This window comes from Taudactylus pleione, unplaced genomic scaffold (assembly GCF_031769625.1).
Source record: "Taudactylus pleione unplaced genomic scaffold, aTauple2 ptg000278l, whole genome shotgun sequence".
Classification (NCBI taxonomy): Eukaryota; Metazoa; Chordata; class Amphibia; order Anura; family Myobatrachidae; genus Taudactylus; species Taudactylus pleione.
The window spans coordinates 8,777,247-8,792,938 of record NW_028284680.1 but is presented as its reverse complement, the minus strand read 5'-3'; the positions used below and the strand labels follow the sequence as shown (position 1 = coordinate 8,792,938).

Genomic DNA, 15,692 nt, shown 5'->3' with positions numbered 1-15,692 from the left:
TCGGCACCGAGACCATTTGTTCTGAAAAGATAATTTCTTTACTTCACAGAGTACTGAGCAGGTCTGTAATTACAGTACAGAAAATATAGGTTATGTTCTTCTGTTCCAATAACTGCGGAAATCCACAGGAGACAAAACCACAGCCGCCGTCATCGTGCAGTCATAGGGAACTCGCTCCTCAGGCAGATCAAGTGGAGCTTATTGTGGTTTAAAAAACATATGTTAAGAAAATGAACCTAAAAATATTTCAGTATCACTGAACGATTAGATGCGAATTTATTGTTGTACTCATCTTCATCTTAGGCCGAAGCCATGAAGACCCGTTGGGGGGGGGGGGGAGGGGAAAGAACGAGGTTTAAAACAATCTCATTATGTATTAATTCTGCTTGTACAACAGTTGGATATTATCACCAATCATAAAGTCATTTCATTTTCTTTCTTTCTTTCTTTCTTTCTTTCTTTCTATTTTAAAAAGGGAGAAGTATAACTAAACCCTTAATATGTTCTGGGCACTAAGTCATTTTTAATTGGGGTTGATCGAAATATAATAGGTTTAGAAGACTGTGGGGTATATTTACTAAGCCTTGGATGGAGATATAAAGTACCAGCCAACCAGCTCCTAACTGCCATGTCACAATGTCACAGGCTGTGTTTTAAAAATGACAGGAGCTGGTTGGTTGGTACTTTATCTCCCTCCAAGGCTTGCTAAATAAACCCCAGAGTACCAGCCAACCAGCTCCTGTCATTTTTCAGACAGGCTTAGGGGCCATGCTCACCTCTATATATTTCTATATTGTTTACTGCATTTAAACGCTTTCAGTAACAGCCTGTGTCAGTGCATTGCAGGGAACATACCAAGTCAGTCCTTACGGTCCCGCACAGGCTCCAGAAAGATGGCCGTATGCTAGAGATAGTGACTTTTTTCTGGTCAGATTACGGGCCTCATTTATCAACAAGTTTCATCATACCCAACAAGTTTTAAAACTTATTGTCTATGATAAATGGTGCTTCAGCCAACCAACTTCCAACTGTCATTTTTTAAACAGATGACAGTTGGGAGCAGATTGGCCTGGAGCACCATTATCATACGCAACGAGTGGTAAAACTTGTTGCGTATGATGAAACTTGTTGATAAATTGGCCCCTTAAGACTGTAAAGACCTCATACCCGCAATTGCGGCCTGCAAAGACGAGGGGGGTACAGTGTATACACTATACTGGTGGAGGATTATTGGAGGAAAGATACGTTTGAACACCTGACATTTATCTTGAAGACCAAATAGAAAAATTACCCTTTAACAAAAAATTCCCACAATGCTGATTTAACATTTCAAGATACTGACGTTTCCCGTTACCCTTAGGGCAATTTTCCAATTCCTGGTAAATGGTAGTAAAATATGACATTAATACCGTGTCGCTGAATTGTACACAAGAAAGAGACAGTTCCTCCCGAGGCTTTGATGGATGGACCAATAAAAATAGGTATTGCAAAGATTTGCAGAGATTGTGATCTGAAATGCGAGTATTATGAAGTCTGGTGATAACGTAAGACAGTAAATTACACCCACCGAAGCCGTGTACAAGCTTTCATCCATACTTACACAATTCACTACTTCAGTATGTTTTACTTTCAGCTATATTGTAGTGAAACTAAGAAGCCGCCTCATTAGTTTCTACAGCATTGGCGACGTATGAAAAGGTTTCTTAATGCATTAGCTCAAGGTCCTGCCGGAAGACGTAATAATGCTTTCCAGATCTGGGACACTAACCTCCAGTAGGGATGAATGAGAAGATTCCAAGGTTCTGGGCTTATGAATCATAAACTATAAAAAAAAACTTTTATCATGTATGAAATGACCGTTCCAACCACCAAACAACAGACAGACACGCAGAAAGGTGCCACATTGCTATACCCTCCATCCCGGTACGTGGCCGGGTCATCTAGCAGTGTACAGGCTACGGTCTCTGGAGGCAGTCATTGTAGGCTACACACGGCTACTTGGAATTCTGTACGTTTTGTTGTTTTGTTTTTTTAAAGCTCCCGGCCCATCGCCCTATACACTAGCCATAATCACCTCATAACAATAGAAAACAACTTCTAAAACATGCTCATCTTATATGTACACCAGAACCGGGAAGCAATCATAACATCCTAAAGCCACTTACACTTGAACAATGCAGAGCCTACAGCGAGAGCCTGTGTTCTGTAGTATGATATAGTGGGGGGGGGGGGTTACAGGTAAAACAATATATAACATGTTAATGTGTAGCCAGGGTGCCATAAGCAGGAACAGAGGAAGCAGGTACAACTACAGCAATAGAGGAAACCATTGTGGATGTTCCGGTTAGGGTGCACTATATGAAATACATGGGTACCTTTAGCCGTTCTAGTGTCAGCTATTGCACTGGAAGAACCAGGGTATGACCGATCTCAACAAATCCTCACCCTAATGGATACAGAAACAGCTTACAGTTACTTGCGCTTTTATTTTATACAACGTATGATATAAATACTGTATAGATGAGTCCTGCTAAATCTTTGCTCCATACGCCATGAAGCGCGCCCGGCTAGTCGCGCTGTGCCATGGCGTATTGAGTCACATCGTAATGCACTGAAGCGCTGGAAAAGGCAGAGAGTGTAATACAACATTGTGTACACCAGATGTCGCTTTTCCTAAACTGCACTGCGCATGCGTAAAAAAAAAAAGACAATAGTTGTCACCCGAATCATGAAAGTGCCCATTTTACTAGTAAGATGCTAATAATGGTCTGCAAATCAACTGATTGTTACCATACACTAGCAGCCTATAGTCCTGATTGGACAACACTTATTGGTCGGATTCATGAAATAGTGAGCCCCATATATTGCTAATGTATGGGGAATGTATGGGGTTATGGAGAGAACTGAAGATGTATAAGAAAAAAAACAATTTCCTGCAGGGGAGCACTGCGGCTGTCTGTTACATGTATATACAGTGCATCAGGAAAGTATTCACAACGCTTCACTTTTTCCACATTTTGTTATGTTACAGCCTTATTCCAAAATGGAATAAATTCATTTTTGTCCTCAAAATTCGACACACAATACCCCATAATGACAACATGTAAAAAAAATTTTTGAGATTTTTGCAATTTTAAAAAACCCACTAAGAAATCACATGTACATAAGTCTTCATGGCTTTTGCCATAAGCTCAAAATTGAGCTCAGGTGCATCCGGTTTCCACTGATCATCCTTGAGATGTTCCTACAGCTTAATTGGAGTCCACCTGTGGTAAATTCAGTTGATTGGACATGATTTTGAAAGGCATACACCGGTCTATATAAGGTTCCACACTTGACAGTGCATGTCAGAGCACAAACCAAGCATAATGTCCAAGGAATTGTCTGTAGACCTCAGAGACAGGGTTGTCTCAAGCCACAAATCTGGGGAAGGGTACAGAAAAATATTTGCTGCTTTGATGGTCCCAATGAGCATAGTGGCCTCCATAATCCGTAAATGGAAGAAGTTCAGAACCACCAGGACTCTTCCTAGAGTCAGCCGGCCATCTAAACTGAGCGATCGTGGGAGAAGGGCCCTAGTCAGGGAGGTGACAAAGAACCCGATGGTCACTCTGTCAGAGCTACAGCATTCCTCTGTGGAGAGAGGTGAACCTTCTAGAAGGACAACCATCTCTGCAGCAATCCACCAATCAGGCCTGTATGGTAGAGTAGCCAGATGGAAGCCACTCCTTAATAAAAAGCACATGGCAGCCCGCCTGGAGTTTGACAAAATGCACCTGAAGGCCTCTCAGACCATTAGACACAAAAATTGTACTCTTTGGCTTGAATGCCAGGTGTTCGGTTTGAAGGACCAGGCACCGCTCATCACCAGGCCAATACCATCCTGTGGGGAAGTTTTTCAGCGGCAGGAACTGGGAAACTAGTCAGGAAAGAGGGAAAGATGAATGCAGCAATGTACAGAGACATCCTGGATAAAAACCTGCTCCAGAGCGCTCTTGACCTCAGACTGGGGCGACAGTTCATCTTTCAGCAGGACAATGACCCTAAGCACACACCCAAGATATCAAAGGAGTGGCTTCAGGACAACTCTGTGAATGTTTTGGAGTTGCCCAGCCAGAGCCCAGACTTGAATCCGATTGAACATCTCTGGAGAGATCTGAAAATGGCTTTGCATCCAACCTGATGGAGCTTAAGAGGTGCTGCAAAGAGGAATGGGCGAAACTGCCCAAAGATAGGTGTGCCAAGCTTGTGGCATCATATTCAGAAAGACTTGAGGCTGTAATTTCTGCCAAAGGTGCATCAACAAAGTATTGAGCAAAGGCTGTGAATACTTATGTACATGTGATTTCTTAGTTTTTATTAAATTTGCAAAAATCGTAAAAAAAAACCAAAACTGTATACACGTTGTCATTATGGGGTATTGGGTGTAGAATTTTGAGGACAAAAATGAATTTATTCCATTTTGGAATAAGGCTGTAAAATAACAAAATGTGGAAAAAGTGAAGCGTTGTGAATACTTTCCGGATGCCCTGTAGCTTGTTGTATACAGTCCTGTCTGTGTGCGCACCCTCAAGGAGCAGAGGACTGCACAGGGGGGTGTAAATGATTTGCTTGCTGTGTGATACATGGAACGGAGGAAAGGAGACTGCTATATGAGTTGTATCCCTTTTGTCCTGCAGAGTCTGTCCCGGTCACAGTGATTATCGGCGTTGCGGTTGGAGCTGGGGTCGCGTTCCTGGTTCTCATGGCGACAATTGTAGCATTTTGCTGTGCTCGCAACCAGAGAAGTAAGTAACATCTGTATCACCACCCAATGCAATTAGGATGGGGCGGCTGTGAAATGACTACAGCGAGTGTAAAAGTCACGGGCATTAATGTATTACATTATTATTTGCTAATTAACCTTAAAATACAACTACAATGTATGTGTAGCAAGCCATGTTCCCTAATAACATCATTATCACACTAGGAAGCCAGATATAGATACGCCGGGAAAGTGTATTGATGCAGGACTAGCAAGACTCATTCTCATTTTCATTTCAATAAAAACATAATTGGTTTTCCACCAATTAGTACAGACTGACTGTACTGACCTGCACATGCCCTCCCACAGCCTGACTGTACTGACCTGCACATGCCCTCCCGCAGCCTGACTGTACTGACCTGCACATGCCTTCCCGAAACCTGACTGTACTGACCTGCACATGCCCTCCCGCAGCCTGACTGTACTGACCTGCACATGCCCTCCCGCAGCCTGACTGTACTGACCTGCACATGCCCTCCCGCAGCCTGACTGTACTGACCTGCACATGCCCTCCCGAAACCTGACTGTACTGACCTGCACATGCCCTCCCGCAGCCTGACTGTACTGACCTGCACATGCCCTCCCGAAACCTGACTGTACTGACCTGCACATGCCCTCCCGAAACCTGACTGTACTGACCTGCACATGCCCTCCCGCAGCCTGACTGTACTGACCTGCACATGCCCTCCCGCAGCCTGACTGTACTGACCTGCACATGCCCTCCCGCAGCCTGACTGTACTGACCTGCACATGCCCTCCCGCAGCCTGACTGTACTGACCTGCACATGCCCTCCCGAAACCTGACTGTACTGACCTGCACATGCCCTCCCAAAACCTGACTGTACTGACCTGCACATGCCCTCCCGCAACCTGACTGTACTGACCTGCACATGCCCTCCCGCAACCTGACTGCATTGACCTGCACATGCCCTTCCGCAACCTGACTGCACTGACCTGCACATGCCCTCCCGCAACCTGACTGCACTGACCTGCACATGTCCTCCCGCAGCCTGCCTGTACTGACCTGCACATGCCCTCCCGCAGCCTGCCTGTACTGACCTGCACATGCCCTCCCGCAGCCTGACTGTACTGACCTGCCATGCCCTCCCGCAGCCTGACTGTACTGACCTGCACATGCCCTCCCGCAGCCTGACTGTACTGACCTGCACATGCCCTCCCGCAGCCTGACTGTACTGACCTGCACATGCCCTCCCGCAGCCTGACTGTACTGACCTGCACATGCCCTCCCGCAGCCTGACTGTACTGACCTGCACATGCCCTCCCGCAGGGTGACTGTACTGACCTGTACACATGCCCTCCCGCAGCCTGACTGTACTGACCCGTACACATGCCCTCCCGCAGCCTGACTGTACTGACCTGTACATGCCCTCCCACAACCTAACTGCACATGCCCTCCCGCAGCCTGACTGTACTGACCTGCACATGCCCTCCCGCAGCCTGAATGTACTGACCTGCACATGCCCTCCTGCAACGTGACTGTACTGACCTGCACACGCCCTCCCGCAGCCTGACTGTACTGACATGTACACATGCCCTCCCGCAGCCTGACTGTACTGACCTGCACATGTCCCTAAATGTACTGACCCGTACATATGCCCTTCTGCAACTTTTACTAAGAATAGAGTTTTGTCTTTCTGTCTCACTTCTGTAATGTGTATATCATGAAGGCAGATAGGTTTATTCAATTGTTCTTTGATTTGGCACAAAACCGCTCTGCGGGTAGAGCAGAGCTGTGTCATATGTAAGGGGAAAGGGCTCTGCAGGAAGAGATGGGTGTTTACAGCTGCCCGGGAACCCCCCAATAGACTGGTTAATGTGATAAATATAAGCTGCACTGCCACCTCTAATACTGCACAAGCACAGGCCACCTAATGCACTGAAGGACACTGCTTGTTAAGCGGTCTACAACTGACCGTGTATACAATATACACCTGGGGTCAAAAAGAGCTTGTAGGTTGTGGAGTTTGCCGACAGTTCTGCGAGATTTTAAGCGTTAGACATCCTTAAAATCTGGACTGTAATGGCGGCGTTTGGGAAGCTCTGGTGTAATGTACAAATGTTTCGGTAAAGGGGAAGTTGGTGTGGTATTGCCAAATTGCACCAGCATACAAAAGCTTTGGTAGAGAAGCCAATGAGATGAAGTGATGTTGCAGAAGGGTATATACAGACCAACATGGTCTAGAATCAGACAATGGGCTAGATTTAATTAGCCGTGAAAGACGCGGTTTGGCAAAAAGTTTTCGCAGGTGCGAATTCTCCATAGACAACCATCTCAGAGCAGGTGAAAAGTTGAGCAAAATCCTTATTTTTGTTTTAAAATGTGGGGACTTGGTGCCCGATTCAGAGCCGCTCGTAAGCGGCCGCTCGTTCGCTCCGAGCGATGTTTGCCCAACTGCGCATGCATACGGATCGTAATACGCATGCGCGAACCAGTCAGTGCGGCCGAAAATCGTTTGTTCGCTAAATAGCAAATGCCTGCTAATATGAGTGACAGGAGGAGGCGTTATGTGGGTGGTAACAGGGGAAGGTGCTTGAAAACGGGGAGTGGAGATCAGAACGCAGGCGTGCTTAAAGGTCAAAACGGGCGATTTAAGGGTGTGCATAATTAATACAGCAGCGTCATTGACTACGTCACTGGGTTATTTTATAGTCAGAACTGCTCGCAAATTTGTGGTAGCAAAAACCAACCACAAGAATAGCGAGCAGTTCATACGCTGGTCGATGTACTCGATTAATCTAATAGAGCTGTAAGGGCAGCGGTGTGACCGTCTGAAGTGTCCTAAGGACGCACCAGGCGGCACTGCTGCATAGATTGTGGCTGTCATTCTAGGCACCCTGCTAGCCAGATGAGACTAGCAGAGAAAAGCTCTGAGGGCCAGACCAGATGATTCCGGGGGCCTTATAAGACCCCCGGGCCTGAGGTTCCCTATCCTTAGTCTAGATAGACACCACATGTTAGACAGTCAATAGGTCAACTGGGACAAAAAGTCGACGTGTACAAAAGGTCGACATGTTAGAAGGTCGACATGGTCAAAAGATCGACATTAAAAATGGTCGACAAAGAAATGGTTGACATGGATTTTTTATTTCTTTTTTTAGCCCTAATCTACACCCTAACCTTCCCTCATGCTGTCTAACCCCAATTGTCGGGGTAGGTACCTAACCCAGACTCTGAAAAAAAAAAAAAAAAATGGTGTCAATCATTTTTGTGTCGTCCATTTTTATGTCAACCATTTGTCCCTGTCGAAATTCTTTCATGTCGACCTTTGTGTCCCAGTCAACCTATTGACTGCCTAACATCTGGTGTCTATCAAGACATTGTCGACCTTTTTACTGTCTATAGTCCGGCACCCTGCTAAAACTTCTCCGACGTTAAGTTTTCGCTTTATTGCGTCTAATCGAATTCCCCCCAATGACTTTTACCATCAGTACCATACACGTACCAGTTGCCTCTTTTGGTATAGTACCTACAGCCACATATGTGAGTATTAATGCCTATGATGTAAGGGAAGTACCTTTAGTCGAATACATAGAATTACACCCGCAGCTGAACGGCCTAATGATTGGACAAGTGTCTCATATAGAGAATGACATTTCTTTTCTCTCTTACCCAATCAGCATAATGACCAGTGGGCGCGGTGCAGGGTCTCTGATCCTATGTATTCAGCACATACAGATAGGACCGCAGCCCAGTGGTAGGAAAGCGTAGACATGGCTTACACGGCATGGAGGCAGTATATCATATTATTGCTGCAGCCTCTGCCCCATGTGGAAGGGATGGGTGCTCATTAAGGCTGGCAGGGATCAGGCGGATTATTGTCTGCCATTATTAGGTCACTTTGCCTAACTTGCCGTATTTGCCACGTTTCCTGTGTTTATTTGCTGTAACCGAGTTCTATGTGTATTAATCAGATCTAAAAGGCGTGGTATCCGCCAAGAACGACATCCGCGTGGAGATTGTACATAAGGAGCCGACGACTGGGAGAGAGACGGAGGAACATTCCAGCATCAAACAGTTAATGGTGAGATGCCAACTTGTTTAATCACCATGAGTGTATTACTGATGCCCACACCCAGCACGTAACTGATGGGCACAGTACGGGCACTCACAGAGACGGTCCCCACCTGTCCTGTGCATTACATACTGTACAATGTGTATATACACGTGTCATGGAACACCCACACTCCCAGCCCACATCACATTCACCCCAGCATTCCGCACACATCCGCCAGGGGAACACATTCACCCCAGCATCCCGCACACATCCGCCAGGGGAACACATTCACCCCAGCATCCCGCACACATCCGCCAGGGGAACACATTCACCCCAGCATTCCGCACACATCCGCCAGAGGAACACATTCACCCCAGCATTCCGCACACATCCGCCAGAGGAACACATTCACCCCAGCATTCCGCACACATCCGCCAGAGGAACACATTCACCCCAGCATTCCGCACACATCCGCCAGAGGAACACAATCACCCCAGCATTCCGCACACATCCGCCAGAGGAACACATTCACCCCAGCATTCCGCACACATCCGCCAGAGGAACACAATCACCCCAGCATTCCGCACACATCCGCCAGGGGAACACATTCACCCCAGCATTCCGCACACATCCGCCAGAGGAGAAAGCTTCCTCTCCTTATAAGACCTGTACACAGCGTCCACAGGCCAGGGGCAGCGGGGAGTAAAAGTCTTGTTATTGTTTATAGCAACCAGGCAGGGGTGTATCTATAATGGATCCTGCGGGGCACACGGATCTATAATGGGTCCTGCGGGGCACACGGGCCCCTGGGTCCAGGAGGGCCCACACCAGTAAGTGTTGTGTGTGTCATTAAGTGGTATCTGTCAGTAAGGGGTGTCAGTAAGGCACTTTGTGTGTGTATCTACTGTACGGGAGCAGTGTGTGCGGCTATGGGGGCCCTGTGTATGTGTGCGGCTATGGTGGCCCTGTGTGTGTGGCTATGGGGGCAGTGTGTGGTGTGTGTGTGTGGCTATTGGGGCAGTGTGTGCGGCTATGGGGGCAGTGTGTGTGTGTGCGGCTATGGGGGCAGTGTGTGTGTGGCTATGGAGGCAGTGTGTGTGTGTGTGTGTGCGGCTATGGGGGTCCTGTGTGTGTGTGGCTAAGGGGGCCTTGTTTGTGTGCGTGTGAGGCTATGGGGGCAGTGTGTGTGTGTGCGGCTATGGGGGCAGTGTGTGTGTGCGGCTATGGGGGCAGTGTGTGTGTGCGGCTATGGGGGCAGTGTGTGTGTGCGGCTATGGGGGCAGTGTGTGTGTGGCTATGGAGGCAGTGTGTGTGTGTGTGTGTGTGTGTGTGTGCGGCTATGGGGGTCCTGTGTGTGTGTGGCTAAGGGGGCCTTGTTTGTGTGCGTGTGAGGCTATGGGGGCAGTGTGTGTGTGTGAGGCTAAGGGGGCCTTGTTTGTGTGCGTGTGAGGCTATGGGGGCAGTGTGTGTGTGTGAGGCTATGGGGGCAGTGTGTGTGTGCACGTGTGAGGCTATGGGGGCAGTGTGTGTGTGTGGGGCTATGGGGGCAGTGTGTGTGTGTGTGGGGCTATGGGGGCCCTGTGTGTGTGTGAGGCTATGGGGGCAGTGTGTGTGGGGGACTATGGGGGCCCTGTGTGTGTGAGAGGCCACGGGGGCCCTGTGTGTGTGTGAGAGGCTACGGGGGCCCTGTGTGTGTGTGAGAGGCTACAGGGGCCCTGTGTGTGTGTGAGGCTACGGGGGCCCTGTGTGTGTGTGTGAGGCTACGGGGGCCCTGTGTGTGTGTGAGGCTACGGGGGCCCTGTGTGTGTGTGAGGCTACGGGGGCCCTGTGTGTGTGTGGGGCTACGGGGGTCCTATGTATGTGCCACTATGGGGGCAGTGTGTGTGTGGGGCTATTGGGGCCATGCGTGTGTGTTCGCAGCTATGGGGGCAGTGTGTGTGTGGGGCTACGGGGGTCCTATGTATGTGCGGCTATGGGGGCAGTGTGTGTGGGGCTATTGGGGCCATGTGTGTGTGTGTGTGCAGCTATGGGGGCCATGTGTGTGTGTGTGGCCCCATGAGGTCTAAATCTGCCTCTGCACAGTACACATGAAAAAGCAAATTAGGAACTGGAAAACAAATAGAGCAGTTTCCAGTCCCTTCTAGGTTTATCCATCTAATTATATTCATCTTAGCATAGACGTAATAACTGTGAGGAGATGAGCGCCAGCTGCAGCACGGACCTATACCACATGGGGAGTCTGTAAGTAAGAGCAACACCAATATTAACTGTATTTTTCAACCGTCAAAATAAAAACAGCTGAAAGACTGAGGGAAGCGATGCCTGCCGGTGCCACCCACACTTGGCACATGTATTCATAGGCAGCATGTTGGGCAAAGCTTGCAGAGGCACACTGTGTAATGTAGCATGCAGCAGCATACATACCCCCATCGCCAGCCGCACTGCCCATAGCCCCCGCTGGCAGGCACGTGGCACACAAACATTCTGTGGTACAGGCTGAGAGATGCAGGATGCTTGGTGTTAGAGCTCATCTTTACCACTGAGCAGGGTTAGTAAATAAGCCACCATGGATTGCCCTTCATAGCAGCCAAACGTGCCTGGCTTTCATAGCTCGGAGGGGAGGTATGAAGAGAATAAGCGGATAGGATCGACCAGCAATGATTTACACCATCAATGGACAGATGGTGACGGTAACTATTTTTACCAACGATGGTGTACATTTGTGGGGGAATCCTGATGGCTAAAGCCGGTTGCTGAACCATCAGTGGTCTCGACCATCAATGGTGTCACTGCCGAGGGGTGACACCAAGGTGCAGACCCACCTCAGCGACAGGTGACACCGAGGTGCAGACCCCCCTCAGCGACAGGTGACACCGAGGTGCAGACTCCCCCTCAGTGACAGGTGACACCGAGGTGCAGACCCCTTCAGTGACAGGAGCCGGATGCTGCGCTGTATAATAAATGCATTACTCTGCTCGTGACAACTGTGAGGGAGCCGACTGACACTGCATACACACCAGTCCGCACCTCCAGCACCCCCCCTTGCCCCCCAGTAATGACGGGACCACGGGGGTTCGGCCGCTGGACCGCGCCCCTGTTCGTGAGGTCACACCCTCTTTTTGGTGGTGCACGGCTGTGCCGCACACATATCATCCCTCCGCGCACCAGGTGACACCGCAGGGAGTGACGCCACTGGGCATAGTACATACATAGTGTATACGGGCATAGTACATACATAGTGTATATACGGGCACAGTACATACATAGTGTATACGGGCATAGTACATACATAGTGTATATACGGGCACAGTACATACATAGTGTATACGGGCATAGTACATACATAGTGTATTCGGGCATAGTACATACATAGTGTATACGGGCATGCTATATATGGGCAGCAGCTGTAGCCTCCCTCTCTGAGGGTTTTAAGCTGCGTACACACGTAAAGATTTTCTGTCCAACCATCCAACTAGTTGATTGGTTGGAATGAAAATCTGGTAACGTATAGGAGTAACTGATGATCAGCAATTTGCTCCTAAATGCCAGAAAACAGATGAAAATGGTCGGTCAGACAAGTTTGAACAAATTGTTTAGATCAAACATTCAACAAAGAACAGTTTTTGTCCATTTTCCGGCGTTTGGGAGCGAATTGCTGATTGTCATTTGCTTTTATACCTTACCAGATTTTCATTCCAACTAGTTGGATGGGTGGACAGAAAATCTCTACGTGTGTACCCAGCTAAACTTATTATTTCAAGGTTTCTAAGAGCAGATGATTAACTCAGCCAGCGAGCCCCCAGATCCAGTCATGTCACAGAATCAGCCAGCGAGCCCCCAGATCCAGTCAAGTCACAGAATCAGCCAGCGAGCCCCCAGATCCAGTCGTGTCACAGAATCAGCCAGCGAGCCCCCAGATCCAGTCGTGTCACAGAATCAGCCAGCGAGCCCCCAGATCCAGTCGTGTCACAGAATCAGCCAGCGAGCCCCCAGATCCAGTCGTGTCACAGAATCAGCCAGCGAGCCCCCAGATCCAGTCGTGTCACAGAATCAGCCAGCGAGCCCCCAGATCCAGTCGTGTTACAGAATCAGCCAGCGAGCCCCCAGATCCAGTCGTGTCACAGAATCAGCCAGTGAGCCCCCAGATCCAGTCGTGTCACAGAATCAGCCAGCGAGCCCCCAGATCCAGTCGTGTCACAGAATCAGCCAGCGAGCCCCCAGATCCAGTCGTGTCACAGAATCAGCCAGCGAGCCCCCAGATCCTGTCACGTCACAGAATCAGCCAGCGAGCCCCCAGATCCTGTCACGTCACAGAATCAGCCAGTGAGCCCCCAGATCCTGTCATGTCACAGAATCAGCCAGCGAGCCCCCAGATCCTGTCATGTCACAGAATCAGCCAGCGAGCCCCCAGATCCTGTCATGTCACAGAATCAGCTAGCGAGCCCCCAGATCCAATCTAGTCACAGAATTACCAGTCACTTATGTATTTCCTTTACTTAACTGAAGGCAAAAACAAGCTCTGAAACATGCCAGTTACTCTGCACAAATGCATCCAGGTGATGTCAGCCAATCAAGGGACCATTATGGAAACAAACAGATGTATGATGAGTACAAATCAAGGCGCATTATCGGAGGCGGCAGGGAAATGACTGTAACAAGCTGTGATATACTGTATAGGCTTCAATCTTTCTATTTCACATTACAGGAGGAGAAGTAACTTCACGGCACTTTACTGCTGGTGACTAGCACATCGGGGATATAGGGGGAGATGTATCAAACCTTGGAGAGAGATAAAGTACCAACCAATCAGCTTCTAACTGTCACGTTACAGGCTGTGTTTGAAAAATGACAGGAGCTGATTGGTTGGTCCCTTGTCTCTCTGCACTTTTTCTCTCTTCAATGTTTGATACATGTCCCCCTCCTGCTTTCTCAATGGTAGCGGGATAATGGGGACTTTCCCATCCGTTCATAGTTATTATAAAGTATCTCTGTAAGTTCCGGGCTCCTAAACAACTTCCTCTCCGGTGTAGAAATACAGGAAATTAAAGTAGTCGTCGTCTTGTTCATCACTTTTCATTAGATGGGAGCAAACATTTATCTCCCAGGTTTTATAAGAGGAGATGACGGATCACTCTATAGCAGGATAGCAATCACCGAGCGCCAGTCACAGCAATACAAATGGGCATTTAAATACTGGCCACGCCGTACTAACGATATTCTCTGTACACATACACCCTGATAAACCATTTTATTACTGCATATTAATTACAGCTTGTGCTTCATAAATCTGGCCTGTAAAAAAGAGGGACTGGGAGAAGCACTCTAATCCGGGCAGATTTATCCCTCCTCCTAATGCATAAATGTGATTTAGACGTACAATAGTTCCTGATAAACGGTTTCCTCCCATGAAATCTATGGCTCCTTATGCAGTTTATAGAGATGAAATTGAAGAGATGCTGAAATCTAGACACTAAAAAAAAGCTCCAGTAATGTGTAATCCTGCTCGCCGATAATCGATGGCAATCACCGCCGCGGCGGCAGAGAGACATTGTGTATAAGCAGCACAGCTACAACTCTCCTCGGGGAACACCAGCGATTGTGTGATATAGCATGTTCTGGGATAATTAACTAATAATATAGTGTACCATACTTAGCTGATTACTGCATAATTAAGTATACAAATCACTGGAAGCACGGAGGAAATTTGCTGAGGCGGAAAAACAATACAAGGCAGAAATAAAAACATAAAACTTATATACTCGTTAGTAAAAGAGAAGAATCTTCATTTCAAAAAGGGAGAGGACCCTTTTCTCTGACACAAATGTGTGTTTTTGCCGGAGTTACGTTACAGCGTTTATTTTCTATATACAAATTATTATTATTCGCTTTTTTTGGGGGGGGGGGGTTAATTTTTAATTTTTTTTCTACACTATTTTTTTGGTTCATACTGGAGCTGGAAAGTCCTGGCTTCCCGCTCCAACGTGCATGTGTGGTCTAGCAAAGCCGGATCACACGTGCCGAAGTTTACAGTACTGGCCGGCGGAGTGGTAAGGGGTGTCATTAAGGCGTGTCGACAGAATGTCGGCACAATTGTTATATCATGCAACACGTCGACACAGAAAGGTTGACATGGTCATAATGTCGACACGTTTAATAGGTCGACAGTCAAAATGTCAACGTTGCAATTTTCACTATTTTAGCCTAACTCTAAATTTACGTAACACTAAGACTGTCGTCATGCACAGTGTCGACATAATGAGCAGGTTTAATATTAGGACCACGTTGACATTTCTGCGTGCCGACATTATGACCAGCGGAGTATCTTGCCAACACCGGCGCCAGAGCAGTAACACCACCATCAGACAACATGGATCCGGATGCCAGAGCGGAGGATGTTACAGTAGTTGAGGCAGGAAATTATCAGAGAATGGAGAAAAGGTTTTGGTGCATCTTGGCTAAGAAAAGCTGTTTAATATAACAATAGTCTGAAGTAGGGGCAACAAGACTGTAAGAGAGACTATATGTGAGGATTAATACAGCGGGTGGATGTAAGTGATACTTGCAGGAGATTTGAGGGTGACTATTGGAGGAAAATTGGTTTTGCACCGCGCAAATCATATGCCCTGTATAGTGTGAAAATCAGAGCTACAAACAGTGGGCCTGATTCAGAGCCAGACACTATTTGCGCTCGCTCGGTCAGAAAAAGGGGCCGGCTATTTAAATTGAGCGCTCGCTCTTTGCGGTCTGTTGACGCCTCTATGTCTGAGCGAGCGAACGAAACATGCGCTCACTATTTTGTAAAGACGCCCCCTGGCCGCTCGCATGATATGTCATCTCCGCTATTTATTTGATTAATCGAGTACATCGAAAGG

At 47.9% G+C, this 15,692-nt stretch overlaps 1 protein-coding gene across 1 annotated transcript in view; it reads left to right on the top strand.

The window, feature by feature from the left end:
- KIRREL3 (kirre like nephrin family adhesion molecule 3) overlaps positions 1-15,692 on the top strand; it is a 457,331-nt gene that overhangs the window by 424,969 nt on the left and 16,670 nt on the right. Inside the window, exons 14-15 of the mRNA XM_088481884.1 lie at positions 4,680-4,787; positions 8,738-8,847. Coding sequence (XP_088338010.1) covers positions 4,680-4,787; positions 8,738-8,847 — 218 coding nt within the window. The remainder of the gene's footprint in view (positions 1-4,679; positions 4,788-8,737; positions 8,848-15,692) is intronic.